The sequence below is a fragment of the Pezoporus wallicus genome, unplaced genomic scaffold, assembly GCF_028554395.1.
Source record: "Pezoporus wallicus isolate ANWC-B61680 ecotype Strahan unplaced genomic scaffold, APGP_CSIRO_Pwel_v1 contig_7835, whole genome shotgun sequence".
NCBI lineage: Eukaryota > Metazoa > Chordata > Aves > Psittaciformes > Psittacidae > Pezoporus > Pezoporus wallicus.
This window is the reverse complement of record NW_026636866.1, coordinates 2488417-2510793: the sequence shown is the minus strand read 5'-3', so window position 1 is coordinate 2510793 and position 22377 is coordinate 2488417. Positions and strand designations below refer to the sequence as shown.

General features: G+C 36.9%; 1 protein-coding gene across 1 annotated transcript; it reads left to right on the top strand.

Moving 5' to 3' along the window:
- Positions 1 to 5133: 5133 nt before the first annotated feature.
- On the top strand, positions 5134 to 21748 carry BCO1 (beta-carotene oxygenase 1). The gene is made up of 11 exons (XM_057401939.1): positions 5134 to 5419; positions 8932 to 9060; positions 10432 to 10561; positions 11619 to 11766; positions 12621 to 12768; positions 13743 to 13963; positions 14798 to 15055; positions 16194 to 16296; positions 17129 to 17223; positions 18603 to 18714; positions 19332 to 21748. Exons 1-11 carry the CDS (start codon positions 5356 to 5358, stop codon positions 19502 to 19504), a joined length of 1581 nt encoding a protein of 526 aa, XP_057257922.1. The 5' UTR covers positions 5134 to 5355; the 3' UTR covers positions 19505 to 21748.
- The last annotated feature ends 629 nt before the right edge of the window (positions 21749 to 22377 follow it).

Genomic DNA, 22377 nt, shown 5'->3' with positions numbered 1-22377 from the left:
TTTCATTACAACCCAGATAGGTAGGAAGTACTGAGCAGACTGTCCAGAATGGGATGGAGAAAAGCCCCTAGGTACACCTACCTCTTCCAACTCTCCAGCTGGCTTTCAAAAACTCGATTAGTTTAAGAAGTTGGGTCACAGTCACACTTCCTTCCTTGCTGCTCTCCCAGGCTGTTTGTCCTGATACTCAGTTATTGGCTAACTGAAAAGGGTTTGGTTTTGTTGTTGCTCTACTGGCTAATTTTCCATGTGGCAACACAGTGAACTTACCAGTAAGCCCTGCCAAATTGCAATTTTGATATTATCTTGTTTAGAAAAAAAAAGGAAGACAATTCTTATCTTTACAGGGTGCAATAATTAAATTAGACACATGCCTGACATGATGGGGTCAGCAAAAGATAAGTAGGACTACATTCAGGAGTTGCTGGGTTGGACATAAATTCCATTTATAGGATGTGTATGGCTCCCTTCTGGCATGAGTGCTGCCTGGATAAGTCCCTGAGGATCTTCTCCTAGAATTTGTCCCTTTGGAAGATCTGTTTCTTGGCAGCTTGACTTTTCCCACCTGCCATACAGCTGATGTCTCCAACCTGGTTCCTATGGTTTATTGCCTTCCACAGCAGAGTATTGGGAAGAAAAGGATAAGTGTGCTCCGTAAGAACATTAATTGAGTTAAAGTTATTACTGTTGAGGTAGGATTATTATTATGATGGCTTATGAATTCACATAGAAAGCAGCAGAACTATCTGAAGCATCTGCTGACACCTCATGTGTTCTTGTGATCATGACTAAGTGGCACAATTTAGGTGAGCCATTGCTTAGTATCTTTATAAGAGAACTGTTTAAAGGATTAAAGGTACTCTCTTTGGGTAAAATATTAACTGGTAGGTACAAATAAACTGAAATTTTCCTAGCACACAGAGAGGCAAAACACAATATATATATGTTGCTTGGATTTGAATCAATAGCCATCACAACCCCACTGGTGTCTCTGCAGTGACCCCAGATTTCCGTCAGCATTAGACCGGCCATATTTCTAAGGCAGTCCAGCTTCCACCTCTTGTGTTATTTCATTTTGTTACACATTTTTTTGTCTGCTTGTCATGAGTTGCAGGACATGAAAACAGGAAGAAAAAAGCTGTGTTACAAGTTTTTGTCATTAATAATGTCTCACATCAGTAGATCTCCAACACCTCGCAAATGAGATCAGCTTCACAATGCCCACACTGAGAAGACTGGAGGTCCAGCAGTCTCTCTGTTCAGGATCACTGCTCTTGTGTTAAGCACTCTACACTCAGGTACCACCTGACTAAAACCAGAAAACAGTTCTTTCTAGGGTTTTTTTTGGTGTTCGTCCAAAGATGACAGTAGGCTAAAAGGTAGGACAATGTGTAGTGGCATTAACTTCAGCCACTGCAAATATCTGTAACACCTTTTCTACACATTCAGCCATGGAAGTGAACACCTACATTCATGTTGTTCTGCCCGCTTGGAAACACGTTACTGAACTGTGTGACATATTAAATATTACATGTAAATAGTCTTGGGATGAAACATGCAGATAAGGTTATGAAAGTCTTATGGTGAGGAAGTTTATGTGAGTACTGTGGCTGTTTACTTGTTTGAATATCACGAGTTTAAATGTTTGGGCATTTAAATCCTTGAGCATTATGATCAGTGGGCAGGCTCAGCCTGGAATGTGTAGGCTAGTAGTTCTGTGCCTCAGCACTTGAAACATCTTAGTACTAAAGCAAACTGTGCTTTTATTTAAATGATCGCATCAGTATTTCTGGTGTGGTCATTTAAATACCCACATTTGGTCATAAATGTGGTCTTTTAGTACTTAACTGGTGATATGTATTAAAAATATGATTATATTAAAAATACATGGATATATATAAAAGCAAGTAAACTCTTTTGTTTACCACAAAAATAGTGAAATCTTTCAAGAAAATAGTTAAAACCTCACAAAACCAGTTATTTTGATCAAAACAACACTGATCAAAATAATATTTTGAATCAAACAAAACCTGTTCACAATAATATATGGAAACCATTATTATTTGCATTTGAACAAATTGTATTGGTAGTTTGTGTTTGCAGTTATACTTGGACAGTGCAAGAGACATACTCCTATATAGCGCTGGGGGTATTTTTCTGAAGTGAGATCATGTCAATAAGTCAGTATTTAACAAAGATAAGAGCTTGTATCTATGTCACAGTAACAGTAACATAGCAATTGGTGTGATTTCAGCAAGAATGACTCTTAACGCTCTTATCAGTTTTACTGTTGGATTCTTTATTTGGTAATAATAGATAACAGTTGATAGTTGAAAGTTCTTAGCGCAGCTTAAAGTCGTATCAGGTAATTTGACCTTTGTTAATGGGCTTTAATTAAAACTCGAATTTTATAGGAGGAAAGTTGAGATTAAGTACTTACATTTCAATATAAAGATAAGGAATAATATTGGTGTCTCTCTGATTTATAAGGCAACAATCTGCTTCTTGTGTAAGTGAACCGAAAGTACAAAGGTAGGCGCATGGCAATGGCATTATTGTTATCATAGAAAATTAGTGAATCAGCTCCTTTGCTTTGGGAAGTTTTGTTTTGACCACAGTCATCACACTCTAAATGTCATCCCTAGCCTTGCACGACCACATGGTACCACCAGACCGGTGCTGGGCAGGGTAATGCTTTGCTCCACAGAGGGAAGTGAAAAGTAGAAAGAATCCAAGAAGAAACAGTTTGTAGTTTTCACCACAGTTTAAGGCAGAAAATAATACAGTGAAGAAAACCTGCCTGTGGTGGGGTGCTGGTAACTTCAAAAATGTTGTCATGAGGGGTGAAGAGAAAGAGGAAACTGAAGAGGAATGCAAGATGTGGTTGGGGGAAGATTTGTGTTTGAAGGATTCTGCAACTGGGCAGTGTTTGTAAATAAGGTCAAGCATCAAGAGAGCCTGGGCAAACTGGATCTCTTGCATTAAGGATTATGTTTTCAATAGTCCCTAATGGGAAGAGTAAGCACACTCTCCATGTTTTGGTAAACATTACATATGAGTTACAGTATGCCTGGTAAACCCAAGATCAAAGAGTCGCTGTAGTCTCTCCAAAGAGCGTTGTATTTTGTCTGTTTTTTTCTAGAGAGTGGAGCTCTATAAACCTCCATTCCCTCCCACCAAACACATTTTTTTTTTACAAAGGGAGAAGAAATACTGTGAAATAATAAAATTAGAGAAGTCACCTACTCCACATGTACTTCTGCTGACAATTACACATCATAATTGTAAATCAATACTTTCATATTTCTCCATTTCAGTGTAAAAAAAAAAAAAAGAAAATTACTCAGCAAGAAAATTGATCTCTCCATACCTTAATAAACTGTGCATAACCTTAACATGATGAAAAAAGAAGGCAAAAGAAAGGTAAATGAAGTATTTTTCACTGACAAGCAGGGTAAAGGAATTTTGCAAGGCCTCCTTATTTAAACTGAACAAAATATGGGACAAAATTTCAGGTTCAGACACGTGAAATTAGCTACCAAAACACATTTAGGTTGATTTCAAGAGTTGTTGGATATCTGCAGCACCTTGTTTTTCCATTCAAACAACTCTTAATAAGGTTTCCAATTATCTTGTCTTGGCTGAACATTAAACTACATGAACAATCATGGTGGAGAAAGGCAAGTTACTTGAATTTATCTTTTTTATTGCTTGCTTGCTCCCTCCATGGAAATCTTCTTATTGGCACATATTAGACCACTCACAGGTCAGGTAATTAAAACTGCAGCATTAAGAGCTTTGGCCATGTCAATGGATGGGGGTGCACTGGAGAGAACTATAGTACTAAAGCAAAGCAGAAGAACATGGACGGAGAAAGTGTCCCTGTGGCTTAGTGGAAGTAGAATTGGACAGATCCTTTTCAGTCTCTAACAGTGCTGATAAATCCTTCACTTGGCTTTGGATATACATGTAATCTACATCTCAGTACACACACACCCCCCCTCTTTCACATATATGTATATACACTTACACATGCATATATGGTGTATGTATATGTATCTGCGTATCTGTATGTATGCGGACTATGATAGCCTTCATCCCCTATAGCCTCCTGGTTCAGACCTGCTGTTATACTGCTAATTCCAACAAACCCCATATATTTTCTTTTTTAAATGGCTTCTTATTTTGTTATCACCAACTTCTGTCAGTGCTTTTCAAACAGAGACGAAGGTGTGCTGTCTTGATGATGCTCTGAAATGAAGGTAAACCACCAAACATACTATAGGTTAGCAATAGAGAAGCAATATATAATGAGTGTGTCAGAGCAGTCTGTAGCACAAATTCTGTTTTAAACAAATATATGTATTTCTAATAGATCAGTCAGCCTTAAGAAGTGATGTTAAAACTTTTTTGGAACAATGCTGATTTAGCTGAAAAGTTGGATTTTAGGGTAACCACATGGAATTGCATAATATATAATTTTGCAAAGAATCTTTTTATCCATCATGTTCAATGGAGCCTATGATTTGCTCTGCAATCACATGCTTTATATTGAAATAATTCTTTTCCCAGAGGATTTTAAAATTAACCTTGAACTCAGTTAAGTACCTTATCTAGAAACAAAAGCATGAAGTTAAAAATCCCCCTTACTTTTAATGGTGCCTGCTATGCTTACATGGAGTGGATTCAGGTCATATAGGGGAGAATATGTTCTACTGAGTATTTGTGAAAAGATGTTTAATTCAGAGATGTGCCACTCAGTTCACTCTGAAACAGCTTCTATACAAAGAAATACAGCACATGACTGTTAGTAATGATATTTTGTTAATTAATACTATAGCCTGATTTAAACTTCACAGAATGGAAAGAAAAGGATGACACCCTGCTCTGAAATGTTTGTCACTCCCCAAAGAGCCAAGTTCAGTACAGTGGGTAGAGATTTCTTCTCTTTTCCTCTCCCTACCTGCCAAATGGAGCAAGCACCCCTTCATGGCATCTAAACTTGCACCTGAAATGCTGAAGGTGATGTTCCAGAGTAATTCTGCCTGATTCCTGCTTGTGCCTGGCTGCTTCACATAGATTCCTAGAGAGCAAACAGGTTTTTCTTGCTCCTCCTTTGAATCAGTAAGTTCATTGTAATAAGAATGGGCAAAATTCTAGTGTATGTGCTAGGGATTAAAGATCAGCTAGTATAAATTGTCGATCTATAAGCCACGAGCCACTAGCTCTCTTCGCAGTTTGACCTTATCCTTATACGTAAGAGGCAAGCGCTGGTCTAAGCCCAGAGAGCAGCGGAGCGCCAGGGCTGCAGTAGCAGCTGAGCACAGCACCCACAACACCTTTGTTGCATGAGAGATGGAGATCATATTTGGTAGGAATAAAGAAGAACACCCAGAGCCCATAAAAGCTAAGGTGCAAGGTAAGTGGAAGAAAACCTGTTCTAATACGTGTGGTTATGTTGGTGTTTTCAACATTGTTTACCCAACACAGCACTGGAAAACGGAAACTGCAGAAGTGCGAAAAGTGAGTTTTGTGTAAAGTACTGATCTTAGACAATATTTATGCTCCAGCTGCGGGACTTTCCTCTTTTCATATTTCTGTGTACTTTTCAAAGGAGTCTGAACGGGATTCACTGGAGTTGCTGGCGAGGGACAAGTCTTGGGGTTTAATCTGGTGACAGACGCTCCCTCCCCCATGGCTCTGCTCTGGCTTTCGGTTTCTCCTTGCTGTAACCCTTCCCTACCCTCTCTGTGTCTGCTCGCACTCTTCCCTGCCTCCTGGAGACAGTCACTAAAACCGGGGCTCTTCAGCAGTAGTATTGCTAAATAGGAAAGCAGCAGTAATGGAGGCAATGGTCTACCGTTGAAAAGAGGGTTCAGAAGTCAATCTGTGCAGAGTATCCCTTACCGAAGCAGTTTTAAAAGGCTCTCTAGGGATAAAAACTTGATCAATATATTATTCTCACTGCTATTTTATACTTTACAGAAGAGGTTTTTGCTACGTTTACAGGAGAGGTTTGTTGCTGAGAACCCCTATTTAGTAAATGCATGCTGCACTGTTTGAAATACATAGTCTGAGAAAGGTACACATCTAGTATCAATTTTAAAGTCACTTCCTGAGTACAGCATGTGCTGCAGGACTTTGTTGTTGTTGTTCAGTTTGCTGGCTGAATCGGAAAAGACTTAGTGTCAAAGTGCTTTGCCACAATTTGCAGTGGTTTTATGACATTTTAATTTTTGTTCCTCAAGATAAAAACTTATTACTGAAACATTTGAAGTTGTTTGCAAACAAACTATGTATCATCAGACCTGATCTGTATTATGCAGTGGTTTATTTGAACAAAGACTTCATTTTTTGGTAAATATTCCTTCACTGGTAATGGGAATAATTATTTCCCAATTATGAAAACTAAAGAGAACTTTGATCTCCTTAAATATTTTGCTAACCCTGAGCCATGCCAGTATTTGGCTCCATGAAACTCTGTTGATATGATCGTTAATAATGTCCACATATTTGGAGATCCTGAGGTGCCGTTGTTGCGTCTTGATGTCGTACAGAAAAGTACAATTATTTCCACTTCAGATGAAAATCTGAGGCAAAATGATACAAAGTCCAGATTTCTGAAACTATTTAAGGGCTTTAGGATGCTGATTGATGCCAGTGTCATTTACAGAAGTTCTTAATTCCCACTAGGATGAACTTTCATCTAAAAACTTAACCCTTTGCTCTGTGCTTTTCATATTGGAATTGTCCCTGAAACTACACTGACTTACACCAGAAGTTTCAGGAGCTGCATCAAATCCTCAGCGCCTTAAAAAGAAGATCCCCTTTTTCCCTGTTTATTTTTTCCAGAAAAATTATTTTATTTGCCTGTTCTGGTACTTAATAAGCACCTTTATTCTGACATAGAGGAATAATCTCTAAACAAACTCTTTAGCCCTAGGAGCTGCAAGATGTTCACTGAATTGCAGAAATATCTGCTTTTCTTGAACGATGGCCCCAGAGCAGAAGACAGTTGGACTGGGTCAAAATCTCGCAAGACCTCATATGAAGCAGAAGTATTACATTTTCACCATAGTGAAAGACAGATTGGTTGCAGCAAGACCGCATGCAGTTAACCCAACTCAGTGTTAGCATTGCAGCCCATGCGCATTGCAGAGATTTAGAGTGCTTAATGGCATTGGTGGGAGGGTAGGGGCACAGAAGACTACACTCACTACACTGCAGTCTCCCATAGTATTGAGGAAATAGCAAGGCCTACAGTCTCCTGTTGCCAAATAACAGAAAACAGGAAGAAGGGAAGTGGCAAGAAGAGAAATGCTTGTACTTTAGGCATATAAGCAGACTAAATTTGTTCAGCAATCAATATTCAGTAGTCAGCCAAGCAAAAATGATATATCTATTTTGAATATATAGTTTATTTAAGATCACCATCCTATTCTCTCTGAAGGATTTTTTCTGCTGCTAAGTCCTCACTGTCTTCTCATCAATTATTTTTAGCTCCTCAAGTTTTGTGCAGTTATCTGTATTAAAGATTAAACCTTATTCATCTTATGAAAAAGCCCCTATGATTATTACATTGGAACTTCTTGTATTAGTCAAGAAAGGTTTGGTTTTAAGGCTCTTTCAATATGTAATAATAATAATGATAGTACATCCATTCTGTCCACAATATTTTATCTCCCTCCCACATTCCAGAACCGTAACAGTAATTAAGTTGTGTGAGTGTTGTGGCATGCAGTTGGTTAGTCTGAGTGAGACTACATTTTATGTAAAGCTGACATTAACTCCATATCCTTCCTTTGCAGGTGGATGTTTTTAACTTGTGTCCTTAACGTAATTTGTTCAAAGATATGGCATATGACTCTCTTTCCCTTACCTAAAATGGTCAAAAAAGGAAATATTCTCTCAGAAAGTGGCCAAAGTCCTTCTAAGATCTTGGAAAATCTTAGGGCAAAAACAATTATTACTCCTCTGCAACTGCATCAGCTTTAACAAAATTGAGCATTTCCATAGGAGGACATTTCTGTCTGCTGTAAAGGGAATATTAATTACAAAGTGTGTCAATATGTTCAACGTGGGATTAAATGATAAGGGGAATTAAAAGTTTGAAATAGCTTTTTATGCAGAGACAATGTTCAGAGCAGGCATTGTGTGGATAAATAGCATATGATCTTCAGTGTTCCCTCAGGAGGCATACACACAAAGAAGCAAGTGAAGCATATCAATCTGATATGCTTTGTTCAGCTCTTTAATGAAATTCTTTGATTGTTGTTATTCTCTGTGTCAAATGCTAGGCAATGTATTTCTTGCAGGGTTTTGATGAGGAACATTTCTTATTCAAACCTCAGCAGTACTTATGGATTTTCATTATAATATTCCTACCCTTTATTTGTGTTCAAAACACCAACATCATGACTAGTGTCACAAAATCACTCCCCAAATGACATTAAATTTTGCTTTGTAATTTTATTACTGAAATTTTCACTGTAATTCATTTAGCCTGAAGTTTAAATTGATGTCCTGAAGGCGGGTGCAAGTCATATAACCTATAAAACGTGTTTATTTCTGACAAGCTCTAGCTTTTCCTGGCTTGAGGACAAAGGTTTAAATATATCATTTTAAAATCTGAGTGCAGGAAAGGAAGGTCTGATCTTATTTACTTCCTGTTACTTAGCAAATTATTCCAGCAATTTCATCTTCTTATACTGATCTCATACAGCAATATTCATGCAGAATATTACCAGTGCCACATTTTTGAGCAGATCACATTTTAGTAAGCCCAAACTCCAACATAATTATATGCTATTACAAATCTTGACACATCCATAGTGTAGCTGCCTATATGAAGCCTATGCTGTTGGGAAAATTATCCTCTAACATGCTCCTCCCCTAAATGAATAGATGATGGTATCTCCTTTTTGTTTATAGGTCAGTTGCCCACATGGTTGCAAGGGATACTTCTCCGAAATGGCCCAGGGATGCACACAATCGGGGACACTAAGTATAATCACTGGTTTGATGGCATGGCTCTGCTGCATAGCTTTACATTTAAAAATGGTAAGTTCTTGCACATCAGATTAAAAAGAAACCCAAACCAAACCCTAAGAAAACCTATATTTTGGTGCCTTGTGTTGCTAATTCCCAATTTGATCAGTGTTATCAGTTTGCATGTTTCGTCTGCAGCGTGGCATGTGTGGTGAGGTGGTAGGGAAGGTGGGGAAGGTCTTTCCAAACATATACTCACACCTCACTCTCCACAGCAGCAGGAACATCTCTGCAAAGCGATTTCCCCTTTTTTTTTAATGTTTTTCCTTTTTTCTGGAGTGCCAAAGCTCAAAACTGTCTGCACTGCAGGGCAGCCTGATCTCTGAGCTGGTCACTGCAGGGCAGCCTGTGCCTTCCACCCAGAGCTTCCAAGTTTCCAGCTGGATCAACCAGTACAAGAACTGTAATACCCAAAGGTTTTTCTGTTGTGGATGAACAGCCTAGTTTCAAAGAAGCCTAACATTACCCCTTTGGGATTTGGCTGCAGCTATAACAGCAGCCAGGAAAGAAACTAGGCCACTGTGTCACTTAACATACCAAACCTCGCTTATGTAGACTTGACACCCCTGCAAGCAGTCCTCCTACTTGTCATATTTGTGGAGAGAAAACAGGCAGCTCCTCTCTCCAAAGCAACCTCATATTTTGTTTTCAGCTAAAGCACTTTATACACATTCAGCTCTTTTACAATGTGGGGCAGGATTTTTTGCACCTAGATTCTTCGTGCAAAAAGTATGTATCTGTAAAAGAACTGAGTTTTACTCCTTTCATCCTCTGTTCCCAGTGTTTACCTTTTAGTTTCTGTGACTGCAGGCATTTAATGCAACTGCAGGATCTCCTTGCATGTTCAGCTCTACATCTTTAACAAAATAACCTATAAAGAAATGACCAGTACATTTTATATTACTCACCTAAAGCAAACAGAGCTCAGTTAGTTCAATTCTAGTGTACCATTAAATTGTTTAGGATGGATATTGATTCATGTAATTTGTTACTTTCTCATAACTTAATTTTGTCAATACAGGAGATTTACCACCACTCTCACATTAACGTGTAAATAATCATTTTCACACAGATTGTCTTAGTTTACTGGAATAGTTCATCCAAATCCCTCCTTTCCTCTCCCCAGTCTTCCAGTACTGTCCAAATGTGTTACGAGTCGAGGACTATAGCCAAACTGCTAGCAATCTCAGCTGCCACAACAGTCCTGGCCTCCTTAGAGAGCTGAGAGAGCCTTCCAAACCAGGGAGTTACGGGCATTGTTGACTTCACTGCAAACTTTTCTTAGCTAAAGGACAGCTGCTTGGGAAACTCTGACTCTACCTGTGCTAATTTTCGAAAGAACTCTGCATTAAATGTGATAAAAACCTGTTTGTCCTTTGTCAGGTGAAGTTTACTACAGAAGCAAGTATCTCCGAAGTGACACATACAACAGCAATATAGAAGCAAACCGAATCGTGGTGTCTGAGTTTGGAACTATGGCTTATCCAGATCCATGCAAAAACATATTTGCCAAGTAAGCAATGTTTTTTTTTTCCAGCAAAACTCTTCTGTCTACTTCTTTCTCCAGCACAGATGTCTTTCTGTTTGCCCTGGACTCACATTCACAAACACAAAATCTGTTTTGTAAGTTTACCATTGCTAAATATTGAAAGAGATAAATCCAAGCATTGTATTCTCCGTGGGTTATTCTAAGGCAAATATTTATATTTATTTTAGGAGCAATATTGGGTGTTTTATTCACTATTGAAAATGTTGTAATTTCGAAAAAAAAAAATTTTCAAGTGTTTTGCAGAAGTTTATAAAAATGATAATCTGTAAGAAGAGAAACAGAAAGGAAAAGATTAAGAGATGAAAGAAATTTGTTAAATTTCATTTAACAAAAAGATGAAAAGCATCAATAATTGAAATAAAATCAGAAAACTTTTTGATTAAAGACCATGCTTACAAAAAGAAAAGTGATGAAAAATTACAGTTCTTTCTTGAGTCAGGTGCAGTGCTTTCAAGAACTACATCAATAGGCCTGAACTAATCCAGCATTCAAAATCAGAACCACTGGGGATTACTGCAGTAGCTGCTTTCATACTGTTAGGAAGTATGATAGCTTTGTACGTGTATATGAGAGGCAAGGTGTAAGCCATCATGTTACCTATCACCTGTCTTGTACAATTGGCGTGGGTATTCCCTAATAAATGCAAGTAGCTTACCCATCCCTCCTTCCTGGCCCAACTACCTCTGATGACCTTGCTACCCTGAGATAAGATGCTTTTCTTCTTTCAGTTATAATCAGGTAGTGCTGGCATTTTATGTTCAAAAGGGATATAAGCAACATTGTTTTGGCTTCAGGTAAATGTGATAAAATCCTACACTAATAAGAAAAACTGTCAAGCCTGTATGTGAAGTTGAATCTTCTTTGAAATCATAATTGTTTTACAGGATAGGACCAGGAGCTAAAATATTCCTTCAGGGATTATATGAATCCATCTATTTTATGAAGGCATACACTAAAAAACCCACCAGCTTCTGGATAGAAACTGTTTGACCAGATTTTCACAAATTTTACCTCTGTACAGGGCATTCTGCTATTTGTCTCACACCATTCCTGAGTTCACAGACAACTGCCTCATCAACATTATGAAAACTGGGGATGATTTTTATGCTACCGGTGAGACTAACTTCATCAGGAAAATTAATCCACAGACTCTGGAGACATTAGAGAAGGTATAAATGTCTGTCGGTCATTGTAGTTCCTTGTCTGATAATGAATAAAGTTTCAGGCTGGCTCATAAGGGTCTGTTAAACATGTGCAGGACACATGTTAACCTGGAAAACCACATTTCTTCTTCTAACATTCTCTTACTTCTGAATTTATGATAGAGTGGAATAGGGAAGATACCAGCTGTTTTAAGAACTCAGGAGTTCAAAACGAAATCCCAGGTAGTTTGGGAAAAACTGGGTTTTTACTTGTACGTAATCTAGCAAGATTGCAGGAATAATACCACGATGACATGGTTATTTTGGATGATTTCCATTATTATGCTTCTGTAGTTATCAAATGATTTACATAAGTAGCAATTCAGTAGGTCAGTTATATGACTACTTGTCAAATACGTTATGCAAGATATTACTTAATTATTAAAGTGAAATCTTGAAAGATACAATGAGTTTTTTCTAGTACACAGTACTCTTATGAGTACAATTTCTAAACTTTAAATCAAATAGAAACCTTTTGATCCAGAAGATTGCTGGACTCATAGCCCAATTAAATAAACTGCTTTCAGGATTAAATGGGCATTTGCAGAGTAACTTCTTTAGCCAGTCCTCCTGTTGTGTTATGTAGCTGCAAGGGAGAGGTGAATGTAATTCAGATTCTGTAACTTGCTTTAGCCTTGAATCAGGAAATCGTTTGATTACATACGTAAGTAATTTGGCTTGTTGAAATTTCAAGACCTTTTGAAAATGGGGGACCAATAAAGGCTGCCAGTGATAAAAAGCTGGTGGATTTATGGTGTTAGCCTAGATCAATTTTAATTCTCTTACACATCTCTAATATCTCCTATTGTATGATTTTTCAGGTTGACTACAGCAAATACATGGCGGTAAATCTGGCAACTTCTCACCCACACTATGACAGTGTGGGAAATGTTCTCAACATGGGTACTTCAATAGTTGATAAAGGGAAGACAAAATATGTTATATTTAAGATTCCTCCCTCTGTGCCAGGTAAGATACTTCTCATCAGTATTTTCTAGAAACTTGTTAGTGATTTCTTTTCTTCTGAGGTTAGGGGGTGGTGATACAGCTCTTCTAGAAAACAATAGCATTAATTTTGTTAATTTTAACTTACTGAGAACTGCTTAGCTGGTCTGGGCAAGTGCTATTACAAATTCAGAAGAATTTGACTTTGAATATTACTAGAGTGAAGTAACTCTTTTAGAAGAATTTGCATTCCCTGTATTGTGATGTGTAGAAAGAGAATGAACAGAAACAATTTTAACTATAGGGCAGTACATATAATTTTAAGTTGTAAATTTTAATTTTCTTCATAAATGAAAATGCTCTTAAAATGCTGATATTGCAATTATAGGGAAGCATAATACCAAACAATACCTAATAGAGAGTAAATTCCTCTCCAACCTAGCCTACGCTAGGCCTTGCTGAAATAGCCCTTTGTCCACAGAGCAAATTGCTTTCTGTTTTTAATGGAAGACAATCTGTTTTTAATATTGTCTATTAAAATCAGCTGCTACTACGATGTCTGTCCCTTGGTTGAACAACCAAGAGGCCTTCCACAGCTGAAAGATAAGTTTGTCATTTCTACCTGGGGCTCAAACAAATTCAGTATAGACCAAACAGGAACATCTGCTTAGAAGTTCAAAAATATAGGGGCATTTGATCTGCTGATTTAGTTGAAATCTTTCTCCTCTGTGCTGGAACTTCTGAAGACAGTAAACAGTGGAATCAAATACTAAGGCAGTGGAGCTCCGTCTAAATGGATCCAGCATTGAGATATTACTGTTTCTTCACTCAGATGCAAACACCTATGTTAGGTATGCATGAGTAAACACGTCACTTTCTTAATAGGAATAAAGTGAGAAGAACATGTTGTTCTACTTCATACATGGGAGAAATCCAAGCACAGGATGGTATTGGAATTGCTAAGAAACATAATTTTATTTTTTATCATTTATATTCAGAAAGAGAAAAGAAGAAATCTTGTTTCAAACATCTGGAAGTGCTATGCTCCATCCATTCTCGCTCTCTGCTCCACCCAAGCTACTACCATAGCTTTGGAATCACAGAAAATTACATTGTCTTCGTAGAGCAGCCATTCAAACTGGATATGGTCAAACTGGCAACTGCTTACATGCGTGGCGTGAGCTGGGCTTCCTGCCTGGTCTATCATAAGGAAGAGAAGGTATTTTTCCTAATGCTGAGCAATGGAATCAGCCAGGCCAGTTTCTTCCACACTGCTCTGGTTTTCACCTGGTTCATTAGTTTCAGTAGTGCCTCATTTTTTTTCAACCCTTGACTTTCATGTTGCACATCTTTTTAGAAGTCGTAGTTTTTTTAATACTATCTCCTGTCTTCAGAAGTTTCACAAATAAATATCTGATGATGAAGTGCTTGACAAAGAGGATAGTTTGGCATTGTTAAAAATACTATGTGCTAGCAGAGAAATTCAAAACCACACTAGCATCCCTTTCACAATACATTATATATATGCATATGCATATACATATGTATATATATACACATTATATATTTTTTTTGGATAATAGACATTATAATACTGTATACTATCCACAATACACAGTATTTCTGGGGGGCCAGGAATGAAACTTACATGTCTGGGATGCTACTCTGGGTTTTTTTTGTGCAAAAAGATGTGCACCATGAATACATATATAATGTGTATATATATATACACATATATAATGTATTGTGGATAATATACATTATTATACAGTATTATAATAATCAGATGTATTGCATCTGACAGGAGAGCCAATCTGATGTAATTTGCAACAGTAATATTAGCTTTAAGCTTTTTCACACTCATGTTACTTTGGCATTTTTTGGTCTTCAGCTTGGAACCTTCTGTCTCCTAGCAGCAAATCCTGAGTTCTTAATTTGCTTCAGTAGAAACAAACAATACATTAGAATGTTGATGGCTACCATTAGAAAACAGTTTTCTAAATAACTATTTGCTCTTTGTTAATATTTTAAAATAATGTTTCCTCTCTTTCAGACTTGGTTTCATTTTGTAGACAGGAGGACTAAAAAAGAAGTATCCACCAAGTTCTATACAGATGCTTTGGTGCTTTTTCACCATGTAAATGCTTATGAAGAGGATGGCCACATTGTATTTGATGTTATTGCCTATACAGACAACAGCTTATATGATATGTTCTACTTAAAAAACCTGAGTAAAGACTTTGAAGAGAATACCAAGCTTACCTCCATGCCAACCTGCAAACGATTTGTTGTTCCTCTACAATACGACAAGGTAGAAAGAAAATGTCTTTTTAATCTGTTCTTTGGCCAGGTATCTAAAATACATCAGTGCGAATAATGGGTGAATTATTAGTTGCCAGCCCTTAAATGCAAATTTCTAATTCTTTAAAAATATCGTATACACAAAGTGTGCAGGAGTTTTGTGTATGTATTGTGAGAAATGGCAATGAACAGCTGGACCTACAGTCACATGGATGCAGGTTCAAATACCATCCATTATGGAGAACAGGGCTATTGAGTATTTCTTTACCAGTGATATTATTTGTAAAATGTTGTCAAATATGAGCAGATTTAAGAACTTGGCCATTGACTGGAAGGGCATGCATGAGTTTTTGCACAATCTGTTTGTTCCACTTTACTCAAGCCTACATATACTCACACTCCCAACTGCTGAAATGGTTTTATTAAAATGAGAAGATTTCATTAAAGGGAGAGATTTAGCAGGAAGAGGAAAGATTTTATCTTTCAGTTTAATTTAAAACATCATTTTACATCATTGTTTTCAGGGAGGATTTTATACTGCCCAACAACTTGAGCAAGTTTCAGCCTGATACATTTGGAAGGGATAATACTTTTCTCTCTACATCCTAGAGTCTTACTGCTTTGTTCATGTCTCAAAACCAGCTACACAGCAATGACAAAGGGTGTGTTGGATCACACCAGCTGTCCAAACTACACTTCAATCTTCAGAATTCAGTAATAGTGTATTAAAAATGAGAGTGCATTACACCTATTTTTGCACTCAATTTATAGCAGGTGCAAACAAACTTTGGTGACTTCTAATGGGAATTAGATACCTAATTCCTTGAAACACATCTTCATTAATTACATTCACAAACTATGAAATCAAGTTATTGTTCTTCTGGAGCATAGCCATGTCTATCTAAACTTTTTTAAAGGCTTGCTTTATTAAAAATGTGATATATTCATCTGTGATATACTCAAATCCTCTGGATTTAACAAGATTTCTAATGAAGAAGTCAGAATATAATGTTATAAGGTAAACACCATACAAAGGAACGTCTTTGTTTAATCCCCAAATTGTCTATATTAATATCAAACCTGATGAAATATCTAAATTAGAAGCATATTCTTAGAGATATTACTTTCTCAGCATATGTCTTTTTCAGGATGCTGAAGTAGGTTCTAATTTAGTCAAACTTCCATCTACCGCAACTGCTGTAAAACAGAAAGATGGCAGCATCTATTGCCAGCCTGAAACCCTGTGTGAAGGTGAGACATACCCATTATACAAATCTCAAATATGTTATTTTAAACACACATAGATGCGTTCTAATAATGCCTAACAGCTCTTTATATATGTAAGATCTTTACAAAGGTAAAAGAAATAAAACTTTTAATTAATGCGTTTAGTGTAGCTATTGACAATCTTTTTCTTCTTTACTTCCCTCCTAAGGGGCTATCCAGTAATGTATGACCATGAACCTCTTATATATGCATTTACCAAGAGTGAAATCCTTTAAATGTCTGAAGTTACATCATTTTAATACTAACACAGGATCCCAACTCTGATCTTACAACTGTTAATATGGCTTGCAAATCTACTTGTTGCAAGAGTAATTTTAATTAAATAGGTCTGTTGTAAATAGTAACTTCAGCTGTTGTTGTATTTTATAAAGATTTCCTTTGAAAGTGATTTTTTTACACTTTTTTTCAGGGGATAGTAACAGGAATATATAAAGAATGTATATTTACCTAAAGTGAAAGTAATTGCTTAGAATGGTAGTCTCCAATTATAACTCAGATGTTGACATCTCATGTATTTCTGAAGAAAGAAAAAAAGAAAAAAACCTAAACAAACAAAACCCCCACATCCTCATAAATTCTAGTATAATGAATCCCTAAGAATAAAAACAATCCTGGCTTAATTTTGTTATGTTACTGTCCATCTTCAGCTTTTTAAAAGTTCAGATATACAAAATCTATTCAACATACTGTCAAAGTTTTTCACAGGGAATAACATCCTGAAGTTTAGCATACGTAAATGTATACTTGAGTAATTTTTCTTCACTTGTTCCTAAGTCTTTAACTTTATTTTACCCAGGGATAGAACTGCCTCGCATCAACTATGACTATAATGGCAAAAAATATAAGTATGTCTACGCAACAGAAGTCAAATGGAGTCCGGTTCCTACAAAGGTATAATTAACATTTACAAAGTCATAAACTGTATTTGTAGACAACAAATCAAATTAAAGCAGTTATAAGTAGACCATGCTTTCCCAGTTTGGCCCCAAAAAAACAGCCTAATCTCATTCATACATGCTAATTCAAAGTGTGTGGCTCTGAGGCCAGAAACTGAACTCTTGTTTTCAACATCAAGTTAAAGCTTCTAAACACTGCAGTTAGGTATGGACAAACGCTGTATAATGTGGACAGACTTTTTATAATTCTTATTCTCTGACTGTAAGGCAGTGCAAATTGAGGTCACTGTTGGTTCTTGTATATAATTACCACAACTGATTACAAAATAAATCTGGATTCCTGCATGATGCAAGGAAATCTATTGCAGTAATTCTGAGAGTAGCTCAAACAAATATGCAAGTTTGTGATTTTCAATGTAGATAATTGGTGCTTGACTCAAATGTAATAAAAAATGCTGCTGGAAGGTTTTTTTCATATCATTTGTTTTTTCACAATAAAGAACAACATGTCAGTTGCTCTTTATTGAATGGAGGCACAACAACCACGCACAATCCTTAGGTAAGTTCTGATAGCAAAATTGCTGTAATCTTGGTTAGAAGGGAGAATTCTTCCAAATCATTCCTCCAGTAATTTGGATAGATTCATTTTTGTGTAAACATATCTTTTGACTAAAAAGGTCAAAAGGGAAAAGAATATAACTGCATCTGTATGGGTAAAGAAAAGGCCTTAACAGAATTGAACTGAAAATGCCATGCAACCCCACTGGTGATTAGTTTGGTCAGGCACTTACCCATTAGTATTGAGATGAAAATCTTCAGTAAATACCAGTATCTGTGTGGAATTCTTGCCCCATTGGTTTAATCTTTACACATCACTATTAATAGCCATTGTTCTGGCATATATATTCTCTCTAATAATAAGAAAGACTTGAGAAATACTGAGGTCCCAATGAAAAGAAAATCATTCACACAATTAGAAACCAGAAGGTTTAAATCCTGTTTCCTGAATTACTACAGAATTGCAGTGATTTGGTGCATGTCACTTAAATGTCTGGGCCCTTGACTCTTCCTCTTTATAGTAAGGGCATTAATTATACTTAAGTTCTCCCATGATGTCTAAGTATTTGTAAAATACTTAAAGCCCATAAATGAAAGGTGTAATTGTAATCTAATGAAATGGCATTAAAAGAACATTGTTAGATTTTGCAGCCGCTAAATGTAACTCCAAAGTTTAACATTTTCCAGGTGTTTCCCTCTTGTTACAGCACATGCCTTGATGCTCTTTAGCTCTTAGCTAATCCTCCACATTGTATTTTTGGAATAAACCACTGTCTGGGTCACTGACATTTTTCTTTTCTGGTCACAACAATTTAGATCGAAAAATTCAATGTCCAGACAAAGGAAATGCTCCACTGGGAAGAGGACCACTGCTGGCCTTCTGAGCCCGTTTTTGTGCCCAACCCTGATGCAAAAGAAGAGGATGATGGTAAAATGATGACAACATTCTGAAAGATGGGGTTACATGAGTTTTGCATTAAATCTCACAAGTTTCATTGTTCTTAGTCGAGGAAGCTGGGTTGTTGCTTGCACTGTGAGGTTAAAATTAGCACCAGCCATTTTACTCCCACAGAGAAAAGAAACCCAAAGCAATATTAGACTAAAATCAGCTTGTGTAATGTCCCAGGACAAACATAAACAATCAAACCAATGCTTAGGACTTTTCAGAGAGCCTTGGACCTGGAGTTATCAATAGTTTGGAATTGTTGAAGCTGTGGGAAGTCAGTGTTGTTACAGATGAGAACATGAAGTAGCACTACAAGTATCCCTGAAATCTTGATCCAGTTCTGTTCTCAAGTGACTCCTTGCAAAGGCAAATGTTAAATAGTTGGAAGGATGAGTCCCATAACTGCCAGGCACACAATTCAGTGTTGGTTTGCCTTTTTTCTTCCCAATAAACTGCAGGAAAGAAGGGAAGCATTCATTAGTCCTTTAGCATTCTCAGTAGACTTTCAGTTTGTCTCCTAAGATTCTTAGGAAACAAGAACTGTTTTTCTGCTTGGTGTAACTGTTACGGGCTTCTAATTCTTCATTTGTATGTCACAGGTATTGTTCTGACCTGTATTGTGGTGTCTGATCCAAAGAAAGCACCCTTCCTACTTGTCTTGGATGCTAAAACGTTCAAAGAATTGGGCCGAGCCATAATAGATGTGGAACTGCATCTGGACCTGCACGGAACTTTTATACCAGAGAAAGATTCTAAGACTGAAACTGAGTAAAATGCTACTTACCCTATCACACAAGCTTAGACAACCTTATATGGAATGGGGGATAATATTTTCCAGGAACCACTTTATCTTAGGAGAAGAAATGACTAAACATAAACTCTTCAATAACTATATATAATATGTCATAAGAGATAACTTTTATTACAAATAATTATATGCACAAATGGTACATAACTACTCCAAAAGAAGAATAATCGGTCTTAAATGCTAATGTTATATACAACTTGTGAGGCACAGAATAGGAGACAAAGGTAACAACAAATGATTTATTTGAGTAGAATATAGCTTTCTGAGCAAATAAAGTACTGTATTTATAGGGTGATGCATACCATGAGTCACATGTGTCTGCAGCTCGTGTAACTTTCATTGACTGTTTCAAAACTGCAGCTCACAATGAAAGTTGTCTCCTGCCATAAAACTTCACTATCTGCTATGATACTAATAACTCATGGCAATGCATTCTCTTGGTGCTTGATTTCCTAAACTCCACCATAACCAAAGTATTAAACTGAGGTGCTACAACTTTCTAATTTGGAACCTAACCCCCCCTCCCCAGCTTTGCTAATAAATTAATCACTGTTTTTCCCTTTTATGTTGACAAAAATGGGTAACTAGAAATAGAATATATGGGTTTATGTAGCATTCAATTATACTTTAGTGCTATTAAATCTTAAACACTTCCTATTTAAATCAGTTTTCCTTGAGGAGAATATCTGACATGGTATTTCATGTAACTAGATGATCAGATTGTGTGAAAGGTAAACAGAAATGCAGCACTTATTAGTTTTGCTCCTAGTCTCTGTTAATAACAGTACATATATAAATGACAGCAGAACTCAAGATACACATGTGCAACAAATTGTTTAGGTACAAGAGTGAAAGACCCAATTTAAACCTCATCTGAACTACACAGTAGCTGAAACAACATGCTATTGTTCCTATAGCCAAGCATTTGCTTTATTGTATGCTTAGAAGCATCCATATTCAGACATGGATTTATCATTGCCTGTAACAGATGCTTCCTAATAAAAGCACACAACTTTCATTCATAGTCACAATTAAAAAGCACATCTCAACAGAGTTCAAATGCCAAGTATACCACGACTGGCTTTTGTTACAGGAATGCCATTTCCTAATCCCCTGAACATATTTTTGTTTTCTGATTTGGGACATTGATTTTTCTTTAAATGAGAGCTTTTTAAATTTTAATTGTATTTTCCTATTACAGCTACCTTTACTGTTAGAGGCATTTTTACTGATGGAGAAAACCAGGTGTACATCCATGCATTTTAGGTGTTCATCTGGTCTGTATGCATCAACATACTACTCAGGTACCTCTCTTTTTATATGCACTCTGATCACGTCTCTGCTGCTCAGTGTTTTACACAGGTAGGAAACAGGATGAAATTAGTGTCATTTATCATCTCCCCATCACATGGGAATCTGGGCTTTGGTGACTGGTTTGTCATTATGTAAGATGTTTACAGCAGAGCAGGAACTGAACCAACATCATCCACAGTTCTTGTTTGCTCTGTAACAAATGTACCTCCCTTTCTCTGCTTGAGCCTCTGCCGTTTGACGTTATAAAGAATATACAGGCTATTTTTCATTTAATAAGAGTTCACTGTGGACAGCTGTACAGTTAAAAGATGCAGTTTTGGACATTCAGATGTTTATACATTCCATGAAGTGGAAATAGACAATTTCAGTAAGGTGTGTCTGCATAAATAGTTATCTTCAGTGTTTTCAAGGTATATTAATCCTACTATTTAAGAGAACTTTATCTTCTGAAGAAACTGAGTTTTATTCTTGTAAGTAGTATGGAACAAGCACTGGAATAGAAAACTGACTTCTCATGTTGGCAAAGGACACCAGCTCTGGGGCTGCTTTTTCTAGTTCAAAAAAGTTTCAATTTAATAAGTCTCTACAAATACTTCTGGCATTATAAGGTGGTAATGAATCAGAAGTCTAACAGTTACTATAGATTTCCTTTTGAGAGTTTGTCTCCAGAATTTCTTGTGTAGAATTCATAATGTTATGCTTTCAGATGATAATGAGTTTGGATACAGGAGTTACTTGATATCTGAGAAGCTAATTCTAGATGATCACATGATGGGAATATTCATCATAAAAACAAATCAGATTTTTTCTCTTCAGTCCAAGAAAGCAAATGTGTTGCTTATATTCATGCATATCGCAGACCACAGAAAATAAATTATAAGAACTTGTCTTGGATGATTTTTTTAAAAAGTATGCTGTATTCCTGTAATGAATGGGAACCTAGCTGAGAGTTGATTCCCCCTCATGACTGAAAGACATAACAAAATAGGTTTTTTTGCCAAAGTGTATTCAGTAGAGTCTATATGTTTATGCTTCCTGTTTGTTGGAAAGACGCAGGAAAACATAGAGGTGCAGCTGTCCTATGACCTTCATACTTGGCCATGCTGCGGCAGCTGGTCAGTGCTCTCAGCGCAGCCACCAGTGAGATCAGAAGAAACTGCACAGTCCCATGAGTAAACAATTACAGATCTGGCATAAACCCTGTTGTTTTTCTAAGGGTATAAAAGTGGGACCCTCTTGTAGCCAAATCCAGAGCCTCACCTATAGGTGGATGCACTGCACAGGAACTTCCCAGTCCCTGAGACTCCTGGCATTGGCTGCAGTGGGGCTATCCAGCTTGAAGATGGGCCTGGATGATGATTAGTGGTGATTGGTAATGTATTTCTTCTTAATCTTTGTTCTGTCTATGTAGTAATGATTTGATAGGACAAGGGGTAACAGGTTAAAACTTAAACAGGGGAAGTTTAGACTGGATATAAGGAGGAAATTCTTTACTATTAGGGTGGTGAGGCACTGGAATGGGT